This window comes from Hypoxylon trugodes (assembly GCF_022578975.1).
Source record: "Hypoxylon trugodes strain CBS 135444 unplaced genomic scaffold F4822scaffold_4, whole genome shotgun sequence".
In the NCBI taxonomy this organism is placed as follows: Eukaryota; Fungi; Ascomycota; class Sordariomycetes; order Xylariales; family Hypoxylaceae; genus Hypoxylon; species Hypoxylon trugodes.
In genome coordinates this window covers 3,422,982-3,445,260 of record NW_026250019.1, presented here as the reverse complement: position 1 = coordinate 3,445,260, position 22,279 = coordinate 3,422,982, and the positions used below count along the sequence as shown (strand labels likewise).

The 22,279-nt window shown below is 47.3% G+C and overlaps 8 protein-coding genes across 8 annotated transcripts; 3 read left to right on the top strand and 5 right to left on the bottom strand.

The window, feature by feature from the left end:
* The first annotated feature begins 7,759 nt into the window (after window positions 1-7,759).
* F4822DRAFT_231243 (uncharacterized protein) lies at window positions 7,760-9,530 on the top strand. The gene is made up of 5 exons (XM_051454139.1): window positions 7,760-8,359; window positions 8,416-8,907; window positions 8,960-9,053; window positions 9,112-9,313; window positions 9,371-9,530. Exons 1-5 carry the CDS (start codon window positions 7,895-7,897, stop codon window positions 9,432-9,434), a joined length of 1,317 nt encoding a protein of 438 aa, XP_051316051.1. The 5' UTR covers window positions 7,760-7,894; the 3' UTR covers window positions 9,435-9,530.
* Window positions 9,531-9,713: 183 nt separating this feature from the next.
* F4822DRAFT_443192 (Aldo/keto reductase) lies at window positions 9,714-11,173 on the top strand (the record flags this gene model as incomplete). The annotated part of the gene is made up of 4 exons (XM_051463079.1): window positions 9,714-9,893; window positions 9,961-10,220; window positions 10,277-10,687; window positions 10,748-11,173. The coding sequence occupies 4 exons, from the start codon at window positions 9,714-9,716 to the stop codon at window positions 10,983-10,985; spliced, it is 1,089 nt and encodes a 362-aa protein (XP_051316050.1). The 3' UTR covers window positions 10,986-11,173.
* On the bottom strand, window positions 11,126-12,674 carry F4822DRAFT_231237 (uncharacterized protein). The gene is made up of 4 exons (XM_051454138.1): window positions 12,644-12,674; window positions 12,265-12,549; window positions 11,660-12,203; window positions 11,126-11,596 (listed from the first exon to the last, which is right to left on the bottom strand). Exons 2-4 carry the CDS (start codon window positions 12,420-12,422, stop codon window positions 11,267-11,269), a joined length of 1,032 nt encoding a protein of 343 aa, XP_051316049.1. The 5' UTR covers window positions 12,423-12,549; window positions 12,644-12,674; the 3' UTR covers window positions 11,126-11,266.
* A 598-nt stretch (window positions 12,675-13,272) lies between these two features.
* F4822DRAFT_401391 (FMN-dependent dehydrogenase-domain-containing protein) lies at window positions 13,273-15,340 on the bottom strand. Its single transcript, XM_051457942.1, has 4 exons — window positions 15,199-15,340; window positions 13,842-15,137; window positions 13,691-13,764; window positions 13,273-13,627 (listed from the first exon to the last, which is right to left on the bottom strand). Exons 1-4 carry the CDS (start codon window positions 15,233-15,235, stop codon window positions 13,535-13,537), a joined length of 1,500 nt encoding a protein of 499 aa, XP_051316048.1. The 5' UTR covers window positions 15,236-15,340; the 3' UTR covers window positions 13,273-13,534.
* F4822DRAFT_401389 (uncharacterized protein) lies at window positions 15,341-16,993 on the bottom strand. The gene is made up of 3 exons (XM_051457941.1): window positions 16,427-16,993; window positions 15,667-16,327; window positions 15,341-15,545 (listed from the first exon to the last, which is right to left on the bottom strand). Exons 1-2 carry the CDS (start codon window positions 16,845-16,847, stop codon window positions 15,684-15,686), a joined length of 1,065 nt encoding a protein of 354 aa, XP_051316047.1. The 5' UTR covers window positions 16,848-16,993; the 3' UTR covers window positions 15,341-15,545; window positions 15,667-15,683.
* A 726-nt stretch (window positions 16,994-17,719) lies between these two features.
* F4822DRAFT_231187 (uncharacterized protein) lies at window positions 17,720-18,880 on the bottom strand. The gene is made up of 2 exons (XM_051454136.1): window positions 18,581-18,880; window positions 17,720-18,513 (listed from the first exon to the last, which is right to left on the bottom strand). Exons 1-2 carry the CDS (start codon window positions 18,695-18,697, stop codon window positions 17,851-17,853), a joined length of 780 nt encoding a protein of 259 aa, XP_051316046.1. The 5' UTR covers window positions 18,698-18,880; the 3' UTR covers window positions 17,720-17,850.
* On the bottom strand, window positions 18,881-20,146 carry F4822DRAFT_231203 (uncharacterized protein). Its single transcript, XM_051454137.1, has one exon. The coding sequence runs from the start codon at window positions 20,102-20,104 to the stop codon at window positions 19,064-19,066; it is 1,041 nt and encodes a 346-aa protein (XP_051316045.1). The 5' UTR covers window positions 20,105-20,146; the 3' UTR covers window positions 18,881-19,063.
* A 607-nt stretch (window positions 20,147-20,753) lies between these two features.
* On the top strand, window positions 20,754-22,267 carry F4822DRAFT_401382 (Thioesterase/thiol ester dehydrase-isomerase). Its single transcript, XM_051457940.1, has 3 exons — window positions 20,754-21,129; window positions 21,189-21,237; window positions 21,294-22,267. Exons 1-3 carry the CDS (start codon window positions 21,010-21,012, stop codon window positions 22,052-22,054), a joined length of 930 nt encoding a protein of 309 aa, XP_051316044.1. The 5' UTR covers window positions 20,754-21,009; the 3' UTR covers window positions 22,055-22,267.
* The last annotated feature ends 12 nt before the right edge of the window (window positions 22,268-22,279 follow it).

Genomic DNA, 22,279 nt, shown 5'->3' with positions numbered 1-22,279 from the left:
GTTCTCTACGAAGTATATGTACCTAGGTATCTAAATAGTTCTTATTTCTATTCGATGATATCTTATCTAATTGGAACCGGAAAGGCCGAATCATAAGAATCAAGGAGAGAGAATAGAAAAAGGATGAGGGATGCTAGTGCTTCTAAATTCTTCCTCTTCCTTCAACCATCTTAAGATCCAAACTAAGAAAAAAACGAGAGTTGTCTGTGTGTGAGAGCAAGCGAGCGAACGAGGATCATAGCGGGTCGGGTCTACTGCCCGAGTCCAGGGAACTGGTGGCCTGTTTGAGTCCGTGAATTTACAAGGACTCCCTCTACGCTGGGACGAGCTTGGGCAATTGAAGCGAACTTGAAGGGAAAAGGATAGGGGAGAAAGAGATCCAAGCCTGTCCCATGTAAAAGCACAAGTTGTCTAATGGCTCGTGCTGGAACCATCTGGTGCCCAATAACGGATACCAGTGCGGTTGGTAACAAGATCCTGGAGCGCCGATGTTGTACGGGGAAACTCTCTACAAGAACGTTTGGTAAAGGATTTTATGACAAAGATCTAGATATCGTGAAATCCTTACTTCGGTAGTAAAGTTTCCAAACCATCAAGCAACAGCTAAGCGTATGACGGGATTCCATATTCATAAATTTTACTGACCAACAGTCGGAATAAACGATATGCTGACCAAGGAATAACCGGCAGTCAATAAACTAGCAAACGCATTCAAACGCTTCAGGTGAGATCATACGTCAGGTAAGCCTACGATCGAAACCAATATACTATGAGAGCCGTCAGAGCCGTTATGAAGGATATATGCAGAAGGGATCTATACCTGGGGTACCTAAATACATAGGCAAATATGTATTCTTCTATTCAATCTTTCACAATTCTCAAATGAGCTACGGATTACACTAGTATTGGATTTATCAATTAGCCTAGGATGCATGTAAAGCATCATGTACAACTACGTTACCGTCGGTGTCCCTGAAAAGAAGTAATGCCCGAACAAGTGTCAGTAAGTATCTTCATACACTAACATGCCTATTATGTTTGGTTATGTACCTACCTCTTATATAGTATCCTTACAAAGTACACATAGTACATGCCGACAAATTCGCTTGGATCCGCTGTGGTGGAAGAATCTACCTATTATGTGTTGTTTATTACTGGAGCCTTCTTACGATACCTTGGCTATCCACGATCCTCCCGCCGCCACGTGAGGTATAGGTGCATATTAACCACACACACACACACACACACACATAATGCCATTTAGTAGCTCGACTAGCCGCTAGCCTGGTCTCGAGAGACTAGACCTAATACACTCCCATGTGTTAGTTGGCGAATTGTCGACTGCGTGTTATGCAGCAGCATATACCATGAATTATGCGGGGTGCGTTGCCAATGGATAGCTTTCCGACCGACCTGTCAAAGATGAATTGATCGTGTAGCTCGCTCGCAGGGCTGCTACATAGGACAGGATCTCCCATGCTGCCGACCTCGTCGCACACTACAAGGCAGACAGGCCTCAAGATCTACAAAGAGAAAGAAACAAGCTTCTCCACCGGTTTAGCTATAGAGTACATATATACACATGCACACGTACATAACGCATGTACGCCCCCTCTCATGAGCGGTGGAGACGCTGAGTTACTACAATGGTAATATGGCAAACAAAGTGAAGTCACCGCATAAGAAACGAAAGAACCCAATGCAGCACAATTGGAAAAGCTAGCTACGGCTTCTTACATCGCCTTGGCGAGGTGTTACCTGCCTACCAATAGCGCATCAAAGAAGAAGATACTGGAGCGCAAAGTATTCATCCTTTATTCATTAGAAATAACTGTCTCGGGATAAGTCAATTGCTCCTCATACGGGCTAAAAGCGCGGGATCGACGTCTGCCTAAGTGCTTGGTCATGGACTCGTCTCATTGATGGAGCCTATTCGCCTTACTGTATAAACCGGAGGAAAAGCATTACATTAGCTAGGCAATTGAGTAGTTTCTTTGTTACCTAACTATATCGCCAACTCAACAATACGATAACATGCACGAGAGCTGCTATGGAAATACTTTGTCAGCCTTAGTCAAATGAAGGGCTATACCTAAACGGCCTTCATTTAAAAAGATGGTTCGTCCCTGTTTGACAAATCATCAGGGTCCTATATATGATCTTATATACCTAGGTATGCTTTTTTCCTCCCGTCCCGTAACATCCAAGATAAAAAGCACTATATTGAATTATGCCTATCGAGAGGTAATATGGTGGTGCTCCGGCGAATAATAATTCTCTCGCTCCCTCAAGCGATTTCCTTCTACACGAGCGTCTTGCATTCTTGGGACGAATAGACCTATCACGGAAGGTCCGCCAAGGATGGAGCACACAAACATGACGGGAAGACACACGCCATCTCGGATTGCCGCTTGTCATCGGTCGGTGTGACATCTTATCATAATTCATTTTCGGTGTGCTGCACCGGTTTACTACTATGTTGGATTTCTTTTTTGTTCTTACTTCCCGGAGCACTATGGCAGTATGGTAGGGGAGATATGAAAGGCATAGGCACAGTGTCCGGATCGCTACTCAAGGGAGCATCTGTTTGTCTTGCAGAATTGCCGCGCCTCATGCAAGTCTTGGGTGAGACCTTACCCAGGTCCCTCTCATTTGGGCGAATAGGAAGCTAAGAAAGCTGTACAACTCGATATACTTCGTGGGTCTGTATGCATGTTGTGTATAAGGGGTGGGTGGAGGCCATTCACTAAAGCCACTCCTCTCCGCTTTATACAGTACTAATGCTTGCCCATTCAATGCATCGTACAAATGAAGTACACAAAGTACACGTAGATTAGTTCGAATCTATAGTATGTCTATATGTATATGTAGGTAGAAAAGATTTCCACGTGGTTGGCGGCGTTCCACACCAACTCGAGTCAGTCACATCTCTACTATGTACAAGAAGAATTCATCTTCTTCTAATTGTTCCTTCGTCTTTTTCTTACCTGCTTTTAGAGACATTCCACGTAAATATAGGCTACAGTGGATTTTATACCATGATGTAAGACTACATATCGACAGTTGAAATAACATGTTCATTAAGCAATCTGGGGGCCAACGGCACTTCTAACGTAAATCGACCTATGTGATAGCCTACAGGAGGGTACCGTAGAAGTTGGGCCAGTGAGATTTCTTCATGTATGATAAAAATCGGTACCAATTATAATTAGGTCTAGGTTCCATGTCTGCAAGGCGGATAACGGTGATCGTGGTTCCCACTCCTCCCCCTTCTTTCCCCTCCTGAAGGTTTTTTTCCCTTCTCTTTCATGGGACATGGCCGGCTCCGTTTAGGCTCGCAGGTCTTCCCCATCCCTTTCCCCCCCAAACTTCGTGTGAATGTGGGCGCGGCACGCGGCATGCCACGTTCCTCCTACGCTTTAAAGGGAAAATTCCCTTTACTAGCGTCCCCGCCGGTATCCCTGATTCCCTGCGCCGGGCGCCAAGCTCGTCCCTCTGTACATGGTGGTAGCATGGTAGCAGTAGTAAGGCTAACATGAGGCAGGGGTTTTCGGTGATTCTCGTCATTTCGGGAGTAAGATCCAAGTCCTGGCTCGGCCGTTCCCTATCCTTTTTTGGCCGAGCTATTATTCGATAGCCCCCAGATCTGATATTAGGAGGCAAAGCCTCATGGTGGCCCGTGGTTCGAACCCTTGCCAGCCTCCAGGTTCGTGATTGTATACATATCTCCCTATGCTACGGTACCGTATGTCTAGTTTTCCATGGCACTCAGGGAGAAATTCCTCTCGGTCAAGAAGCATTTGCCAAATAGGTATGCTCTTTCTTTATAGAGCCTATTCCTCGTATCACCCAACACCCTATACGCTATCCTTATATAGGTAACTTATTAACCCTTTTCTGCTTACTGTACCTATGGACAAAGAATGCCAAGACCTTCTCCAAGGATACGATCAGCCTTAGTGTTGTCAGCAGCTTCTACCAATGAAACGCATTTCAGCATTTACTGAAAAAGTTATAGTAACTTACACTAGGCTCGCCATAGCGCTCAGTACCTGGGTATGGCGGCGCATGAGTCTACAACATACATAAAACCGGAAGACGTTTATTACCACAACGACTATAAAGGGGAAAATCAGGTCATCCGGGGTGTTCTAGTGTATATGATCTGTTCGGGCCGGCACTAGGGAAGGAAAAGAAAGAAGAAAAAATAACGATAATGCTACCTACCTCTAACCGACGTATTAAATTCGATGTAGAAAGCTACCTAACTCCTCCTTACATCGACGGGGACGCTCGCAACAGTGCCGACTTCAACTATCTAAGCTACTGTAAGGATTATCTAAACGTTCAACCCACCGGACCTACTCTTGGAAAGGTGTTAAAATACATACCAGCCGCTTGCGGGCTGGGGTCTTGGTAAATGGATCGCCAAACTATTGGATGCGAGAAAAGAAAATACAGCATTCTTTATTTTATTTTTCATCGTATCAGTTTTTCGCCGCTGTACGCCTAGTTAGGTACACCTCCATTGTGGCTATTGCTTTTCTCTTGATCGATGCACGGGATACAGATCTACTGGAGATGGTGAACGCGATCTAAACCCCTTTCTCGCCCAACGTTGCGTAATTCATATTTCGCACGAGACTAAGTAATAGTATAGTATACCTATAGCAACTATCTATTTATCATGCACGTGCTAAGTTGTGGGGGTTCCAAGAGATCTAGCCTTACATACTATAACGTACGAAGCTATTATTGTGTACACAGTGTTTTGAATTCCCCGACCGAAATAAACCGCGCCGCGATGACCACCTAATACATTAAATACAGCGTTCATAACTTCAGCCACCATCGTATTACTACGGGTGCTTCGATCTTTCAATAGAATCTTCATCCTCTGGAGTTTGCCGTGCCCCCTGCCCATGTCTACGGTTATCGTATACGTCAACGCCACCCAAATCGACTCGTCTTTTCCGGATAGGCCTCAGAGAATAGCCGCGCCTCCCTGTCTGCTAGTTAGGCCTTACTTACACGTGTATGTAGGCAGTTAGATGTTGCGCGGGAGATCCCCGTGCAGCAACTTCCCCTTTCGTCAAATCCAAGCCAATTCCTTCTGGATCACCATTGCATCACAAGTCGATTAGTACCATCTAGTGGCTTTTCTTCCTTGCATCGTTCTCGTTCACCTCGGCCTCTAGGCTTCATGTGCAGTAGTTTAAAACATACCAAGACCAGAAGAATAACGATCGATGCTCGTCTTTCAGCAATCTCATAGCAATCTAACAGTTTATGTCTTTGAAAACATATACCTTGGCCCGCTAGATATCGCCGAAGGAATAGAGATCGGCGCGCCATTCCCGTCGGGGACCATTCCGTTGCGTCGCATAACTCTCGAGGGCCTTCGTACGTATGAAGGGGGACAATTCACCTTGACGCCTGGGACCATGGTCGTTTTGTCGTACCATGTACTAAATCCGCAGGGCAGGTAACCTCTTTGATCCTTCAAACAAGCTTGGCCAACTGCGGTGTAATATTATTATATAGATGCAGGCCGTACGGGCATGCCACGAGCTGAAAGATCGGTATCCTAGCCGGAACTAACTGGCCCCTGGGTCTTGGTTTCGCGGACCCGCCTATAGGCCGCCCACGTTCTGTCGTCAGCTTTCGTGCTTACTGGCCTACCCACTAACCCACTACTCGGGGGCGCCGCAGACCCGAAAATATTCAAACTGAGGCTCCTCAGGAACGTTTCCTCGCTTCCTTGCTCCCTTAGGTAATAAGGTACGGCGGTAAGACGATTCTTACTACAGGATAATTAGGAACTTAAGCGCTTGTCATACTGAATGTTAGGACCCCCAATGCTCGCTTAGGTATCTGCGCAAATACCTAAGCAGACGTCATTATACACTATCCACCTACCTGCTTTGGTACCTAGATAAACCAAATCTCTGGATCCAAAGGCCTCCAAGATGTCTCAAAGAGATAGTAATCATTCGGCTGCACGGGATATTCAACTGGAACTCATCTAGCAAATTTTCAACCCGTCAATAGTTAGCGCCAGGGGAGACTGATTAGTACGAATTGTAACTTTCCCATCACACAAGCCGGTCCAATAGTCTCATTGTCAGCAACGCATCGTAGTACTGTCACGTCTCGCTAAATCCTAGCCCCCCAGAAGGGAACCAAAATCCTACAGCACGTACGTATCCCAACTTACATGCGTTTCTGTCGACAAAGAAATATGCGAACCAGATATGCACGGAATTCGTCCAACGATCCTCAGTGTCCCCGGGTAGTTTCAATATCTTGCACTTGTCAGTAGATCTACCTATCCTAGAGACGACACGTTACACACGTCCTTGCATATTTCCTCATAGGGAAGATGCTGGCGAGAAAAAGAACACCCCCATCTGTCACATAAGTTCCGCACCCCCAATTTGTGTCTCGCCACGTTTGCGCAGCGCAGTCCAGTCGGACGGAATTCTTCCTAACTCTCGGGGCTAGCACAGTGAGACAGGGCACACCAGACATGGGGCTTCAGGAGTCACAGCTGATTCTGTACCCTCGATACCACGTTTCCAGAGCCCCGAGATAGCGCGATCTGATGCGATAATCCGACATGGCACAGCGTAAGACCCGTCTGTCTCGGACACGGATGGCACGCTTCTCATGTGAACAGTAAATAAGTTATTAGGCAGGTAGGTTGTGACAAGTTGGTCCGCCTGAGTTTGCTTGAAAAGTCTGCCGGTTCCCGTCTAAAGCACTCACCCGCTCTACCGCTCGACGGCCGAATCTAGATCTTGAATAGGCAGGAATTCGCGACCAGGTGGTCCGTCTTCGCGGCTCTTATGTGCCGACGATCTGAGACGATCTCAAGTATAAATGTTTTTCTGTTTACTCATATATGTCTCCAAGTGTGCAATTCCGAAAAAGCCTTGTATCATATATTACCTGTCAGTCCTCACGTACCTAGGATGGCTGAATGTCTCATTCCAGCATGCTTCTCTGCCCCCTTCTAAGCCAATCTTTTACCTTTCTCCTCTTCAGCACTGAAACAATGATGCCTCGCGCTGGAATCACTGCGACAATCGGCTGTGACGCCAACGCCGTGGCTTTCTCGGGACGAATCTGGTGTAACGGTTTCAGGGGAACGAATGGCGTTTTTGCAAGACGTTCCAGCTGGTCATGAGTGATACTGGGCTATGTACCTGGGAGATGGCGGACAAGTGTCGCAACTGCAATACGCCTTGGTGTCTGCCATTGTCGTCACTCAACACAGGGGATTGGAGGGCGACTTGAAGCCAATGACAATTTATTGGGATAGATAAAATGTTATCAATTGTGTGTAAAAGTCGAGGGCTCTCTTAGGCGTCGATACTAATAAGTTCCTGGTATACAGAGTGCGATATTAAATGTATCCGATATCGAAGCTTCCTTGTTAGCAAGTAGCAAACCGTGATACATTTCACAATGTGCTATTAATTGTAGCTGTAGTGTTTGTCGAACGCGATTCTCATCGCAGAATTTTAGAACCATCTAGGTTGGTATTGAGAATTGCGATAGGGGTAAGGTATTGAGGATTATTATAATTCTGTAAAAGTTCAATCCTGTTTAATATTTCGTTCAACATTGCCCGAGTCTCTAGTGATGAAGTCCGCTAAGTAATTCGTTGTGCTTCAATTCTGAGGTCTAGATCAGCGGATCCTGCGGAGGCCGGCAGCGGACTTGCGGAGTTCAGGACTTAGCCTCCGCCATTCACGTCTTGTACGATACTTGACTAGACAGAACTTGCTTCTATTCCACTGTTACGGTATCAATATCCCACGCGACAATTTCAGTTCTACCGTCAGCCCTCAGAATTACCTATCATCATATTTCTTTCATAGTGGAACCAATGGCTCCTAGCGGTGGTGCATCAAGACAAAAGAGCTGTAATGCATGTGTGAGAAGCAAACGTCGCTGTGACAAGCGGGTACCAGCTTGTAGTAATTGCACCAAAAAGCGTTATCTCTGTGTCTACGGTGGACAGTTGGATATGCAGTTGTACAACTCCTCACTAGATGCTTCGATGAACCTAGACTCATTCTCCGGACCTTCGTCCACTTCCTGTGGAGATGGCTCTACGTTAGATGGTGACGAACTATCCGCCACATTCAGCACGGAAGTAATGAATCTATCATCTGATCCGCCACTTCAGATCGACAGTACTCTTGAATCTTTACTGGATTCAATAGCACAACATGGATTTGGTGAAACCCCCGGGCCATTTGACCTCTTGAGGCAAAGCTCGCAAGTGGCGTCTGCACCAACAGGTAAATCATTGTCGCGGGAGGATTACACGAGAATGTGGGCTATGTGTGTAAGTCTATGTTTGGGATACTAGTCCCTCTCCTACATCGATGCTTACGATTGTAGGATGAGTACGCTCCATGGCAACTATCCGACACTTCGACCAGAATTTCTTATACAGTAAACGTCTTTAAAAACTTCCATACTACGTTTGCCCAAGAAAATTCTACTATATACATGCATCGCCAACTATACGTAGAAAACCCGCCTCGTTGGATTTTACAAGCCTACTCGACGTGTGCTATCTACAAGAACCAGACAGAGGCAACTCGTGGCCTTGTTCTGAGGATCCTACACGAGAACATCAACATTCTCAAAGAAACTGCCAGTGGTACGGCACTTACTCCTTTAGAGAAGCTCGCGAGAGTACATGCTCTTATTGCTTACCAAACTATTCGCATGTTTGACGGTGATATCACGCTTGGTCAACAAGTTGATAATGATTTACCACTATTATCGGCCTGGAATGCCGAGCTAGTAAAACTGAGAGATAATCTTGAAGAATTTGCCGAGTTAGATGATGGCGAGATTCGCAAGAAGCCGCCTGAATCCTGGGAAGTGAGGATAACCGCATGCACCCAAAGTGTTTGTAGGTGCTAATTATGAATAGCGTTGGTTCTTTGCGGAAAGCGTTAGGAGGACGTACCTCATATGTATTGTTTTCGAAGCTCTCTGGGACTTGCTGAAAGGACGAAGGGTAGCTGGTAGGACCCCTAGGTCGCAAAACTTCAGCTCCTCCACTGACATCCCGGGAACACCTAGGTATAACCGATCTTGGGTACTGGAAATATGTCCATCGATGGAGTTTATCAAAACATCTATGGAAGGCTACTAGTCCCTTAGATTTCTTTAGAGCATGGAGAGAAAAGCCTATGTGGATCATATCCGCTTTCGACTTTGACGAATTCGTGCGGACTGGAACAGGAGACGATATTGACGACTTCGCCATGTTCTTCCTGGCGTTGTAAGTATCAAATTACTCCGCAACCACCCTCATCGAGAGCTGACCTCACCCCCTTAGGTCTTTTGGTGTCAATGAGATGCAAATGTTCTGCGACGAAACAAGCAGACGAACCCTAGCGTAAGGATATACGTCATATCGAGATTGTCGCCATGGGTTTCAAACTCGCCACAACTCCGCAGCTCCGTCCCAAGTCCGCACCCACAAAGCGGACTACGCGAGACGGTCGCGGGGCGTATGGGATGAACTCTACGATCCGCCATCCCATCAGAGCCATGAACTCTTTTCTATAAGTAGAGACTAAATTTAATCGCAAATGTTAAACACGGCCCTCTTGTCATCCCCAAAACTCAATATACTATCCAGTTCCCGCTCAACTTATCATCTTACTCGAATTTCAGCCATGTCATCCATTCCCACGCGTCCACTAGGCAGGAATGGCCCACAGGTCCCACGCATAGGCTTCGGCGCCATGGGCCTCTCGATCGGATACGGCAAGCCCATGCCCGACGAGCAAAGACTCGCACTACTGGACCATGCGCACCAAATTGGTGAAACATTCTGGGATACCAGCGATTTCTATGTAAACTCCCCCTTTCAAACCCGTCACGCACGTTCCATAGCACCAACGCCTGATCCCTTAATATTAGGGCGACTCAGAAGACCTCATAGGAAAATGGTTCGCCAAGAGCGGCAAACGCTCAGACATCTTCCTCGCCACTAAATTCGGCGGCGTGCCACTTGGAGATGGGGGTTTTGGCTTCCGCGGTGACATCGAACACGTCAAAGAGGCATGTGAGAAGAGCCTCAAGCGCCTAGGTACCGACTACATCGACCTTTGGTACCCGCACCGACTCGATGGAAGCACGCCTATCGAGCATATCGTGGCTGAGATGGTGAAGATTAAGGAGTACGTGCACTCGATTGATGCTAAATATAGTAGAGTTAACAAATCACCTTAAACAGACAGGGAAAAATTCGCTACCTTGGTTTGTGCGAAGTCTCTGCGGCTACCTTGCGGCGCGCACATGCTGTTCATCCTATCTCTGCTGTGCAAGTGGAATATAGTCCCTTCACAACAGATATCGAGGACGCGCAAAACGGTCTTCTAGCCACATGTCGCGAGCTCGGCGTCGTAGTCGTGGGTTATGCACCGCTCTCACGTGGTTTGCTGAGTGGACGCATCAAGAGCCCTTCTGACTTCGGACCTGACGATGTCCGCCGACTGTACCCGCGTTTTTCGCCAGAGAATTTCCCCAAGAACATGACTTTGGTCGACGAGCTGAAGGCCGTGGCGGATGGGAAGGGATGCACGGCCGCGCAGTTGACGCTGGCGTGGTTGTTGAGCCAAGGTGATGATATCTTTTTGATTCCAGGGTAAGTATTTATGATTCCCCTTTCTAATAGTGACAAAATTTTAACGGTATATGTGCTTAGTACTACGAGAAACACGGCTTTAGAAGAGAACTGCGCCGCGGCTAATGTAGAGCTCTCGACTGAAGAAGTCGCGCGAATTCGGTCCCTTGTTGACGCGGCGTCATGCCATGGCACTCGCTACTCAGCCGAACATGGATTTGCCTTGTTCGCTGATACGCCGCTGCCTGAAGACTACGCGAGAGGCAAGGCCAGCCGTCCGGTAATTACTGGAGCTTTGTATGAGTATGAGTCGAAGTAAGCGGTCGGAATGTGCATGGTAAACTGGGGGATCCTTGGATTCTCCGGACTTCGGGGTTGAGTTTTGCTCTCGGAGTTTCACTATAGAACACTGCATTATCTATCTCGCTACTCCGACTTGGCGTGAAGTTTTGTGGAAAAAGTGGCTGAGACGTACATCTAGATGTGTATGATCTTGTGTTATATTCCCTCGCACATCCCTAGTTGCCTTGCTGCTCCTAACTCGGTATCTTATTTCAATGTGTCGTCTCTCTTACCAACACAACCTTCCATCAACGAAAACTAGTCACTACAAGCAATAGAAAGTCCAATATCACTCCACACAGCCTGGCCGATTGGGATATCCACACTAGCATTCGTCGCACCTAACGCAGTCGCAAAGTACGGTAGAGCCTGACCGTTGTTCGTCACATTCTTACCTGCGAGTTGGAACGTTAGAGTACCATTGCGCTCGCACCAAGGCCTCTGCGTTAATGCCTCGAGTATTGTCGTCTCGTTGATATCGGCCCATATGAAGAAGTCGTTAGTCATCCCGGCGCGTAGTACCACGTTTAAGATATACGCCGTCCCGATTTCGGTGTTGTTGAAGTAGGTGTGGAATGTGGTGTTGCCCTGTGTCATAAGTATCAGTCTGCTTTCTTTTTCCCTTGGGGTAAGAAGGAGGGGGTGACATACGATATCCAGCGTCAGATCAGACGGATTAGGGATATGAGCCGTGGCATTGAAGTTGTCGAATTGCCCGGTATTTACGTGCGGATTGGTCACACTGAGACCCTTGAAGCTGTTAAGTCCCTTGAGTGGAACCGTCTTCCTGAAGGTAACTGGATATGCGCACGAGATACCGCGAACGTGGGCATGTGTGTCCCCCTGAACCATCACATAGATAGATTCTTGCCGTATGAGGTGCTCGTTGAATGTTGTGAGAGCATTTGAATCTGAGATGGGAATCTGTTGGCTGATGTTGACGGTTTGTAGAGCGTGTGACGTTGTTTGAGGAAAGTCGATCTTTGCGAATGCTAGAGGAGGGTTAACATCCGCTAGGTACATTGTACCTTCGAAGCCGTCGATGGTAGCGTGAGTTGAGTCATCTGTGGTAATTGTCGAGTTGATGGCCATATTTAGAGAGTCGGTTTGAGCGTTGGTGACAGTAATCCCATCAATGCTTAATTTGGCTTCATTCAACTTCTTCTGGGCCATCCTGGGAACGGCTATGAGCAACCTGGAGCCGTACTGCATCAGTAACACTGCCAATGGCCAAAAAATGTGCTTCAAAGACTTACACACATGGAACAACTATAGCCACTATGATTATCAGTAAAATTAACAAGTAAAGCCACCAAAATCGTTTACAATGCCTCTTCGTGTTCCCGCTTCCTGTCTTGTTGTTGTTAACCGTATGCATGACGCCATTGCCTTCTTCGTTAGATATCCTCGACATGTCGCCAGTTACGTAGGCTTTTTTCGGTCCTCTTTTCAGGATAGAGAAGATGTAATTCAATATCGATAGTTACGAATTTGAAGGGAATGGCGAGGCTAGAAGTCTAACATTATGAAAACTGCGGTGACTACAAGACAACATTGTCGCAAGGGATTATTCAGTATCTGCAGAACTGCCGTACCTAACTCATGTTCAGGGGCCCTTAGTCCCGGCGTACCTACCTAAGCCTATGAGTGTTGAGGACGATGATATCTCACCGATTTTCGTGACCATAAAACTCTGACTATTGCATATCAAACCTGATCAAGCACGTAGTAGCAACTTAACCATCTACCTAGCCGTAGTAAAATGGCCTTATTATTTCGGCAAAATCAACCGCACTGAGCGGTGTTCGACCCCCAACACAGAGCCACAGTATTTTAGTCACCTTACACGACATGACGCCTCACCAATAGTCCTTCCTCTTTTGGGATGAGCCGAGGCCGTCTATCCTGTTTATTCTAGAGATCAGATCAGGAGAACTATGTAGATCAAAGCCACACCTCGGTATTTTAAGAGAGCACATGTAAGTTCCCGTTCGCATGAAGCATCTGTTCGACTGGTGTGTACACAGTGGGCGAGGGTCGACCGTTGGGGGCATAACATCCCTTGAAGGTGGCGTCGTGTGATGAACCTGGGGTTAGCACTAACTCTTCTATTTCCCGTAACTACCCCGGTATAAGTTCGTAGGCTCGCGAATCATGAGAGGATAAGCCATTTTTACCAGGCTTCATGCTGCAAGGGAGGTCATGATAATGATAGCGCGTAGATCTGAATACCTTCCCCGCAAACATCGAGTGCTCCCCATGGGGTTATTAAGGACTGAACTATTGAGCCCGAGGGAATGGTGACACATCAGATCGTTCGAACGAATACTACTTGAGGTATTATTCCAGGGCTAGTTTATACAGTGTGACGTTATGAGCGGAACTCTGTGTTGATGAGCAATATTTGTATGGGATATTCTCAACCAGAACGCTGCCGGATCTATCCGAGGCCAAAACGGTACCAAAGAACAGAGAAAATCGCTTCTAACCAAGTACAGTAATCGTTAAACATATAGGCAACTCAGCTTATAGCTTGGATTTGACCTTATCCCACAGCCCGAAGGTCTCTAATCCAGCATCGCCCTCAAAGATGTCTCTCTCGACCTTTCTAGAATTAATCTGCGAGGGAATACCATTAGCCAATCTTCTCCTTCACATATTTAATAGGAAGGTAACACTTACATGTCTCGGACTCAACTCGCTCACTTTCTCCACGCCCAGCAGCCTCATGCACGTTTCCGTCTCTGCCTTCAGAACTGTGCCGTGTTTGCATCGTTAGCGACTTTCATCAAGTAACCAAAAAGGGTAATAAAAAGAAAAGAAAAAATCCTACTTTCCAAAGTCCTTTCCACACCGGCCTGCCCCCCAGCCCCCAAACCGAACAATGCCGGGCGACCAATTCCCACAGCCTTAGCACCTAGACACAACGCCTTCACCACATCCGTACCTCTCTTAATCCCGCCATCGACCCACACCTCAATACGGTCAAGCACCTCAGGACAGTACTTCCTAATCTCAAGCAACGTATGCACAGCCGGAGGCGCCGTATCCAATGCTCTTCCCCCATGATTCGACAAAATCACCGCTCGGACCTGAGGCGCATACTTCGCAGCCAAATACGCATCCTCATGCGTCTGCACACCCTTCAACACAATCGGCAAATCAGTATGTTTCGCCAACCAAGGCAGGGTAACCTTCCACGTGAGATCCGATGCTGTACCAAAGAATAACTGTTGTCCAACTCCCCCACCACCAGGTCTATTAGGTTCAGAAGCAGTCTTCACGCCCGAGGCAACTGTAACAGCGTTCTTGAAGTTCTGCTTCTCGTCCAACTCGCGTTTTCCCGGGACGGGTGCGTCGAGGGTCAGACAGATGAATTTAAAGCGGTCACGCATGCGGTTGATGCGCGCGAGCATGGCTTCGCTTTTCGCGCGGTCGTTTTGTACGTATAACTGCCATCCGAACATTTGCCCTGGTTTCGCGTCCGCGACAATTTGTTCGGGTGTCATGGATGCGTTGTTAGATATAACCTGCATAGCGCCGAACTTCGCGCACGCACGCGCGATTCCAGCTTCGCCGTCTGGGTGTCCGAGACGTGCCATCGCAGCGGGACTGACGAAGATCGGGAGGCCGACTTTATGGTCTAGGAGAGTGGTGCTCGAGTCGCAGCGGGTGCAGTCGATGAAGACGCGCGGGCGTAATAGGATGTCTCGGTACACCTTGTTATTGAAGGACTTTGAGAAAGTGTCATCGCTAGAGGAGTAGTAGTAGGCCCATGCCTTCTCAGGCATACGCTTCGTGGCGACTTGTTCGATTTCGTCGAGGTTGAGGAGGCTCTCCATTGGGGGTATCTCGTCGGCGCTTACACCTTTCTTCTCTTCCTTGGCTGCTGTCTTGGTTGTCCGGACTAGTGTCTGAGGATCAATCTTGCCTAGCTTGGCTTCAGGTTTGAGGTTTTCTTCTAATGTTCCCGGGGGATGTATGGGATCGTATTCTTCTGTGGCATCACGACCGGCTAGTTGTAAGATGATCTTGGAACCCCCCGGATGTGAAGGGAGGAACTCGGTTACATCGTAGACATTTCCATATAGTACCACCCAACAACTCTCAGACGTGGTATGCTTCACGACTAACAACGCAATGGTTAGTAATAAAATAGATGCAATGGTAAGTTTCGTTTCGTTTCTTACCTTCCTCTGCGCTTATGAGCTTTTCCGACATTTTCATAACATTTCCGAGTTACAATACGATTCACAGTTTCCTCTTCTCTACTGTCTTAATCAATTTTATTTCTCTAATTTTTTAATGCTTAAAATCTTAGAATTAGATTTAAGAAAGGGAAAAAAAAGATAGTAAATAGATTCGGTTGTATTTGACCCGCGGCAACCCGGAGAACGATCGGAGTAGGTATAGCTTTGTAACTTCCCCCGCGCCTGCAGCAATGACGATACATCTTAATGCAGATAGCGCTGTGGGGTAAACCCCAACTCGCTAGGTCAGCACTATCTAGTGCCTCCTATTGGTGGTATTATATTACCTAAATATTATATATTAGCGCTGTATTCTCCCCGGTTTAGCGGTTTCATACCTCCTACACCGCTATACATACAGCACATATTAAGGTGAAATGAGAAATATCGTGAGATGCATGTACTGACCTTTATAAGAAATCCGATCACACATAAGGACCAAGCACTTTCTCCGTCGTCGTCAAAATCTTCTCCTTAGCCTTCTCCCTCATCCTTTTCATCCATTTCTCATCCGACTTCGTCGCATTCTTATGATTCACAAGAAATATGCCTCCCGTCTCCTCACCACGTTCCGTCAACCCAGGCACCACACCACCACCCAACGGAACACCATGTCCCCCATACTTCGCACTTGTCAACATATACAAAGTCCTCTCGCGGGACTCCTCAATACTCATAGCTATGAAGAAAAACGCCGGGGCTAAAACAATATTCGCAAGAGCCTGCAAGAACCAATGACCTCTCCATCCACGGTTCAAATTCCCCGTATTCACGAGCCCTGGGTACGAGTGAATAAACGTAACATCCTTATGCTCCTCAGCGAGCTGCTCCATGCCCATAGTCAACATGATAGACGAGTGGCACTGGCATTTGCCACCGCCGAAGTTTCCCGGTTTCTCGAGGTTAAGGTCGTTGATATCGAAGAAAAAGTCCATCGTGCCATGGCCCAAAATCGCAAGTACTCTGCCCTGAATCGTTGACTCCTTAAGAAGCGGGAGTAAAAGCTGCGTGAACATGATCCGGGCGTAATATCCTAGGACCAGGGGCACTGCTAGACCCTCCGTCGTTTCTTCGCATTGTGATCAAATTTAGTATATACACTCTCAAACAACAAACCACGTAGATAAAGATGCATGGCAAGGTAAGGCAAAATCGGACTCAAACTCACCCTCTCTTCCACCAAAAGGCGCATACCCCGGCGTAACCAGCAACAAATCCAAACTCCTCTCCCTCTCCCTCACCACATCACAAATCCTCCTAACCTCGCTCAACAACGAGATCTCGCCCTCCGTCCAAATAAGCTCCGCCAGGGGATTCATCTCCCGCAATCGATCCAAATTCGCATTAACCCTAGTCGCCGAAGCCGCGCGGCCAACAACATAAATCCTCACCGCGTACTTCCCCTTCCCAGCCAGCACCAATTCCTCCAGCGTCGCCTCGCCGATCCCGGATGTCCCGCCTACAAACACCGCGACGCGGGGGTACGTCTCGGCGTCGAGTCGGGCGTTGGAGTCCCGCACTTGTTGGCGGGATACCGTTTGTTGCGCCGGCATGGTGAAATGGTTATATAGAGATTTAATCGCGTCCATGGTTAATAAATTAATTACCGAGGCAATTCTAGCAGACCTGAGAGAGATCTAGAAATGAATATGTCCGCATTTTATAAATTATAAAAATTTGATCTCGTTCGATGAACACATCACCTAGTTGCCTAGCTATCGGGTTTCGGGTTGACCAAGGCATCCGAAAACTTGCTCTGGATCCCGTCAATAGGATCGGGTTTAGCCAGCAACATCGCGTGCGTGTACCCTGTCCAGCCTCAGCTACATACAAAAATATGCATATCGCAAATTATATCCTAAACAAGTTATCGAATAGTAGAATAGCGAGAATTAATATTTCACATATCGAATCGAAGGAAGGACAGTTTTAATCAATGTATAAAATCAACAACTTATTGGTATCTCTGTAAAAACTAATAACGACAAGACCTGCTCGTCAAGCTTCTGTTGCATGATTGTGCTGTTCATTCATATCCATTCTGTGCACTTCTCTATGATCCTCATCCAGTGAGAGCAAAGAGGCACAGCAAATGCGAACAAGCAAACGTCAAACTACTCCAGCCAGCGGAGCAGATGCAAATGGCACCCTTAATATCCTCGCACTTCGTGTCTCATGGCACAAAGCGCAACAAGTCCAGAAATACCAATTATTCTAATCAAACCAAAGGGCGGAAGAACAAATCTTCTAAAAGCCCATCATCTGTGTCCAAATCTCCTTCTCCATCTGTAGGAGCGCATGATCATGAGCGAGAACTTCAGGAAAGGTAGTGCATTCCTTAACAGCCGCCTGATGATGGGCGTCGAAATCATCAACGTGGTAGCGGGCTTTGACCACGTTAGAAGCTCCCTGAACGCCAACAAATTTGACAAGGTTGCTGACATAGGGCTTCGGTCTGGTTGAAGTAGGATCTGGGTGTCGTCTATTATAAACAGGTGCAAGAGTCTTCTGAGTTCTCACGCGGCCATCTGACTGTGTCTGGTGTAGACCAACAGTCGTGCCTTCACAAGAACTTCCGCTACCGAGATCCGCCTAGGGCTGCGGTGCAGAGACTGGCGTTTTTGAGCGACTACGGCCCGGGGCCTTTGCATTAGGCTTGAAACCAACACCCTTGACTTCCTCATCACTATATTCGTAGCTCTGAGCGTTAGTACCCGGAATTACGGGTGTGAAACTAGGAGGGATATTGGTTGTAGCTCGGTTGATGGATCCGGTGGGTTGAGGTGTCGTAGTCTGAACGCGAGGCGCGATTTCTCCTGACAGAATTCGCTGAAAATGTCTTGTGTGCAGAGTAGGCGAATCCGGGCTGTTAGACTGGTTGATACCGGTCATAACTGAGCTGGGCATTATTGTTCTAGGCGTAAAGGGGCTAGGAACAAAGGAAGACGAGCGTTGCTGGCGAGTAGGTGTAATGAGTTGCGGCAAAGAAATCTCACTAGTTGGACAATCCTTCTGGCCTTCTTTGAGCAAGTCATCGTGGGTAACCTCTAGGTCAAATCCACCATCACCCGACTTGCCATTCTCAAACTCTTCAGCTTCAGGTGCTTCAACCTCACCAGGACAGTCTTGGTAATCCTCGTCGAAAGCGCCGCCAGGGCCGCCGTTACAACCTCCACTGCTCTCTGCGTCGGATGAGGAGAAACCTGAAAAGCTAGACGATCCATACGAACTAGACGGAACCTCGCTAAATAACTCCTATGTAAGGTTAGCTTCAGGACTGACGGCCGCAGAATTACGTGGAAGAAAAACAAAGAAAACGAACCTCAATCGAACCAGTCACCAATGCGCCAGACATTTCAAAATCGCTAGGATTGACGACTGCTCCCTCCCCGGAAGCTCGACCTCGGCCCTTTTTCGGGGGAAGTCTATCATAGACCATGCTGTCACCATCAAGGTGCTCTCTTACGATATCGTTAAGTCGGCATCGATTGTCGAGTCTTACTCTTTCCTCCTCGGAGATGTAAGGTGTTCTGAAGGGATCACCCGCTTGGGTGTCATGGAGTTTAGCTTTCTTGCGGCTAATAGAAGACGACTCGGAAGATGAGCTATCCTTAGTGAGATCTACCACATCGGCTTCTGATCGCTGTTCCTCTTCATTCTCGCTTCTCTTACGCTTGCTGCCGGATGAATGACCGGACAAGCTGCTGAATGATTGGCGACGCTCCTGGTTGCTTTGCGCCTGTGTATCGTTGGATTGTGCGTTATTTCCGGTCTCCTCAGGTATGGCTGAATTCAACAATGCCTCCTAGGTGTCATTGAATTGATCATCTTGGTCTGAGTTTCCGTTGATCTCTTTCGGCTTGCCCTCACTATCATACATATCTTCAGCAGAGATCCCGCCCGACATACAGTTGTCAGCGTCTTCGTCATAAAAGTCGGCATCATCACCATAGTTAAGCGCACCCGTCATGAAAAATCCATCAGGGTCATTTTGATCTGCGCGGTTGGGGATGGGTTCTGGGGCCGACAGCCCACTTGTCATGACACATTCTTCATCGTTACGGGTCGCATCATCGATAGGTGCTACAGCAGATGTGCTATTTGTCGTAACGAATGCGTCATCTTCGGTCGTAAAGACAGAGGGTAGGGGGGGTAATGCGCCCGTCATAAGAAAAGCATTGTTGTTGTTGTTGTCATCGTTATCGCCGTCATAGTCATCGTCCTGGTTCATGTTGGACATAGTAGGTCCGAACGCAGACAATCCAACTGCCATGTAAAAGGTATTGAGATCAGAATCACCGTTTTCAGTGCTAGATTGTAGTGCGCCTGTCATGCGAAATTCTGCACCATTCCCTTCTTCGGCGGCGCGGCCGGTGTTGGCTCGCGGCGCAGGGTTTCTTCCGTCGAAATTCATTTTGCTTATATGTCTCTCATAACACTTGGATTTATTGCGTGATGAAACGGGATGGTTGTATCTAGAAACTTTGAGGTCTTCAAGAAGCGGAGTAAGGTGTGTCCTGTATTTGGAATCAAGTTCTTCAATAAGAACGTGATGGTACAATTGTCGGGGTGATATATTTTTGTTGTACAGTTCTTTTAACAGTGATAGCTTTCTTAGGTGTTTTCGTTCTTTCCTCTTCAGACGGCGTCGCTTCCAGGGTGGTTCACTTCGTGGCAACCGGTCTTGTGGTCTTATATTTATTTTGTTGGCTTCTCGTAGGAGCTTTCTGTCAAGCTTGTCGGTCGCGCGTGAAATGAAACGAAGATCTTTGTTCGCCAAAGGCCTTGTGGTCTTGAACTGCAAATTGCTATAGTTAGCGGAGAAGCTCTTGAATCGTCGTCGCATTCTCTTAGGAACGCAGCGCGAACCGACTTTAAGTGGGTGGGATGATGATTGGGATACTGAAGCGGATGTAGATTGCAACAGCGGCGGTTGAGACATTGTCTCTTCGAAAAATGTAGAGTTTCCAGCTTTGGAAAATATACATATAAGAAATGCAGTTGCATGAAGGGATTATTGCGCGGATTCATAGATTACCCTGCGTACCTAGGTAGGTATATGCCTATGAGTAGGAAAGGGGAAAAAAGACATCGGGTGGGAAAGAGGTGGGCGCGCAATGTGAAGAAAATGTACTAGTTGAATACGTACCTAATTATTTATACTTTTCAGGATTGATGTAGTAAATTTTCTTTGAGGACCTTTGTAGATGAAAGGTGGTCGGTAGTGATTGCTGTATTGAATAAAAAGGTTGTCGTAATGAGAGTGGTCTCGATGTTGAATGTTGGTGTGGATGGAAATTTTGAAGGAGGAATCAGTTTGCGATTGAAATTCAGATAATAAGGTGGGTGGGACATGGCAGAATGACGCTGGTGGGGTGCTAAAATTAGGTTAGGCAGGCGATGAGATTTAGCAGCTGGAGACTCGTACCCCACCACTAAATTCGTACCTCCACAGCCCTGGAGCTTCTGTAGGTACGCAATAATACCCCACAGATCCTAGAACTAGGGCTAAAAAAATAAAGTGCCCCATAAATTCTGTGCCTCGGCTCAAAGGTTGATCGTATCTAATCAGATGGCCGGTCCCCACCCGAGTACTTGAGCAGTCTCCAGTCTCGGAGTCTTCTTTATTACATCCAAGTTTCAATTGATTTGTATATATACGTCCAAAAACCCAATTGCTTGTATTCCAAACCATAATTGCCTCTAATATCTCACTGAAATTATATAATTCTCAATTGAACGTAAACGAAAATGAGCGGTCCTGGAGCTGGCTTTGAATACCCTCCCACGGAAGTATCGTGGACAAAGCGCGATGTCCTGCTATTCGCCAATACCATAGGATGTACCGCCGATGAGCTTCACTTTCTTTATGTTAGTATTTGCATCCATTTTAAAATTGGTGTAGAAGTCCCCTTCTAATAGCTTAGTAGGAACTCGATCCTAACTTCTCAGTATTCCCGACTTACCCGGTTATTCTACGTATGAAGTATCCCGTAACCGGCTGTGACCCGTATAACTAACAAGTAGATGCGCAGCTTTCAAGAAGGCCGAACAAGAAGTTATCGACTTCTACGCCGCCCAGAAGGCCATCAAGATCCCTGGTGTTCCTGATTTCGATGCGCGTCGTGTTGTAGATGGCCAGCGACTAGTCCAATTCCTCAAGCCCTTGCCCACAACATCAGCTGGCAAGAAGTTTGAGATTCGAACTAAGGTCCTAGGTGTCTACGACAAGGGGCGCCCGGGTTCGGTCGTCGAGATCCAGCAAGACCTCGTCGATGCTGGTACTAATGAAGTCTATACGCGCGCCATCGGCAGTTCGTTCTACGTCGCACAGGGTAATTGGGGTGGCCCTAAGGGACCAGCCACCGAGAACTTCCCACCTCCCAAAGGCAAGAAGCCCGATGTCGAGTTTGAGGACCAGACGGATACGCAAACTCCATTAAGATACCGACTTAATGGCGACTACAACCCACTGCACGCGCACCCAGAGCCGGGCAAGAAGATGGGTTTCGGTGGTGTTATTATCCATGGCCTTTATTCGTTCAACTCGACTTGCCATGGCTTGCTGCAGAAGCTTGGTGGTAGCAACCCCGCTAATATTAAGGAGTTCCAAGCCCGATTCGCGAGCCCGGTAAGGCCCGGTGACAAGCTGGTTACTTCTGTGTGGAGAACCGGTGAAGTTAAGGGCGAATGGGAAGAGGTGAGGTTCGTGGTTAAGGTAGCTGGTGGAAAGGTATGCTTGAGTAACGGAAGAGCGTTGATGAAGGTGGTAGGGGAATCTAAGAGCAAGCTTTGATTGGGGAAAAAAAGGTTGAATGATTGAGAGCGATTTTCCATTTGCAATATTCGATTCAAATTATGTATGAAGTAAATAACAACTGAAAGTATTCGAAGTTTCCCAACTCAAGAATGGCAGTTGAGGTGGTGCTTCAGCTAGGTAGATATTGAGTGTGTAACAAATCCACATGTGACGCCGTAACAAATTGCTTCGTAGCAAGAAAAACGGGTGCCTAATTGTTAA

What these genes read in the sequence shown, in the direction of transcription:
- F4822DRAFT_231243 (XM_051454139.1), top strand. Translation starts at nt 7,895, where the DNA reads ATGGCTCCTAGCGGTGGTGCATCAAGACAAAAGAGCTGTAATGCATGT. An exon ending in CGAGAATGTGGGCTATGTGT is followed by an intron (nt 8,360 to 8,415) that starts GTAAGTCTATGT and finishes TTACGATTGTAG; the next exon opens with GATGAGTACGCTCCATGGCA. An exon ending in GCCATGTTCTTCCTGGCGTT is followed by an intron (nt 9,314 to 9,370) that starts GTAAGTATCAAA and finishes TCACCCCCTTAG; the next exon opens with GTCTTTTGGTGTCAATGAGA.
- F4822DRAFT_231237 (XM_051454138.1), bottom strand. Translation starts at nt 12,422, where the DNA reads ATGTCGAGGATATCTAACGAAGAAGGCAATGGCGTCATGCATACGGTT. An exon ending in GCTATAGTTGTTCCATGTGT is followed by an intron (nt 12,204 to 12,264) that starts GTAAGTCTTTGA and finishes GTACGGCTCCAG; the next exon opens with GTTGCTCATAGCCGTTCCCA. An exon ending in CTGATCTGACGCTGGATATC is followed by an intron (nt 11,597 to 11,659) that starts GTATGTCACCCC and finishes CTTATGACACAG; the next exon opens with GGCAACACCACATTCCACAC.
- F4822DRAFT_401391 (XM_051457942.1), bottom strand. Translation starts at nt 15,235, where the DNA reads ATGAAAATGTCGGAAAAGCTCATAAGCGCAGAGGAAG. An exon ending in TGTGGAAAGGACTTTGGAAA is followed by an intron (nt 13,765 to 13,841) that starts GTAGGATTTTTT and finishes AACACGGCACAG; the next exon opens with TTCTGAAGGCAGAGACGGAA. An exon ending in GCGAGTTGAGTCCGAGACAT is followed by an intron (nt 13,628 to 13,690) that starts GTAAGTGTTACC and finishes ATTCCCTCGCAG; the next exon opens with ATTAATTCTAGAAAGGTCGA.
- F4822DRAFT_401389 (XM_051457941.1), bottom strand. Translation starts at nt 16,847, where the DNA reads ATGGACGCGATTAAATCTCTATATAACCATTTCACCATGCCGGCGCAA. An exon ending in GCCTTTTGGTGGAAGAGAGG is followed by an intron (nt 16,328 to 16,426) that starts GTGAGTTTGAGT and finishes CACAATGCGAAG; the next exon opens with AAACGACGGAGGGTCTAGCA.
- F4822DRAFT_231187 (XM_051454136.1), bottom strand. Translation starts at nt 18,697, where the DNA reads ATGGTCTATGATAGACTTCCCCCGAAAAAGGGCCGAGGTCGAGCTTCC. An exon ending in TGGTGACTGGTTCGATTGAG is followed by an intron (nt 18,514 to 18,580) that starts GTTCGTTTTCTT and finishes AACCTTACATAG; the next exon opens with GAGTTATTTAGCGAGGTTCC.
- F4822DRAFT_231203 (XM_051454137.1), bottom strand. Translation starts at nt 20,104, where the DNA reads ATGCGACGACGATTCAAGAGCTTCTCCGCTAACTATAGCAATTTGCAG.
- F4822DRAFT_401382 (XM_051457940.1), top strand. Translation starts at nt 21,010, where the DNA reads ATGAGCGGTCCTGGAGCTGGCTTTGAATACCCTCCCACGGAAGTATCG. An exon ending in ATGAGCTTCACTTTCTTTAT is followed by an intron (nt 21,130 to 21,188) that starts GTTAGTATTTGC and finishes ATAGCTTAGTAG; the next exon opens with GAACTCGATCCTAACTTCTC. An exon ending in GACTTACCCGGTTATTCTAC is followed by an intron (nt 21,238 to 21,293) that starts GTATGAAGTATC and finishes GTAGATGCGCAG; the next exon opens with CTTTCAAGAAGGCCGAACAA.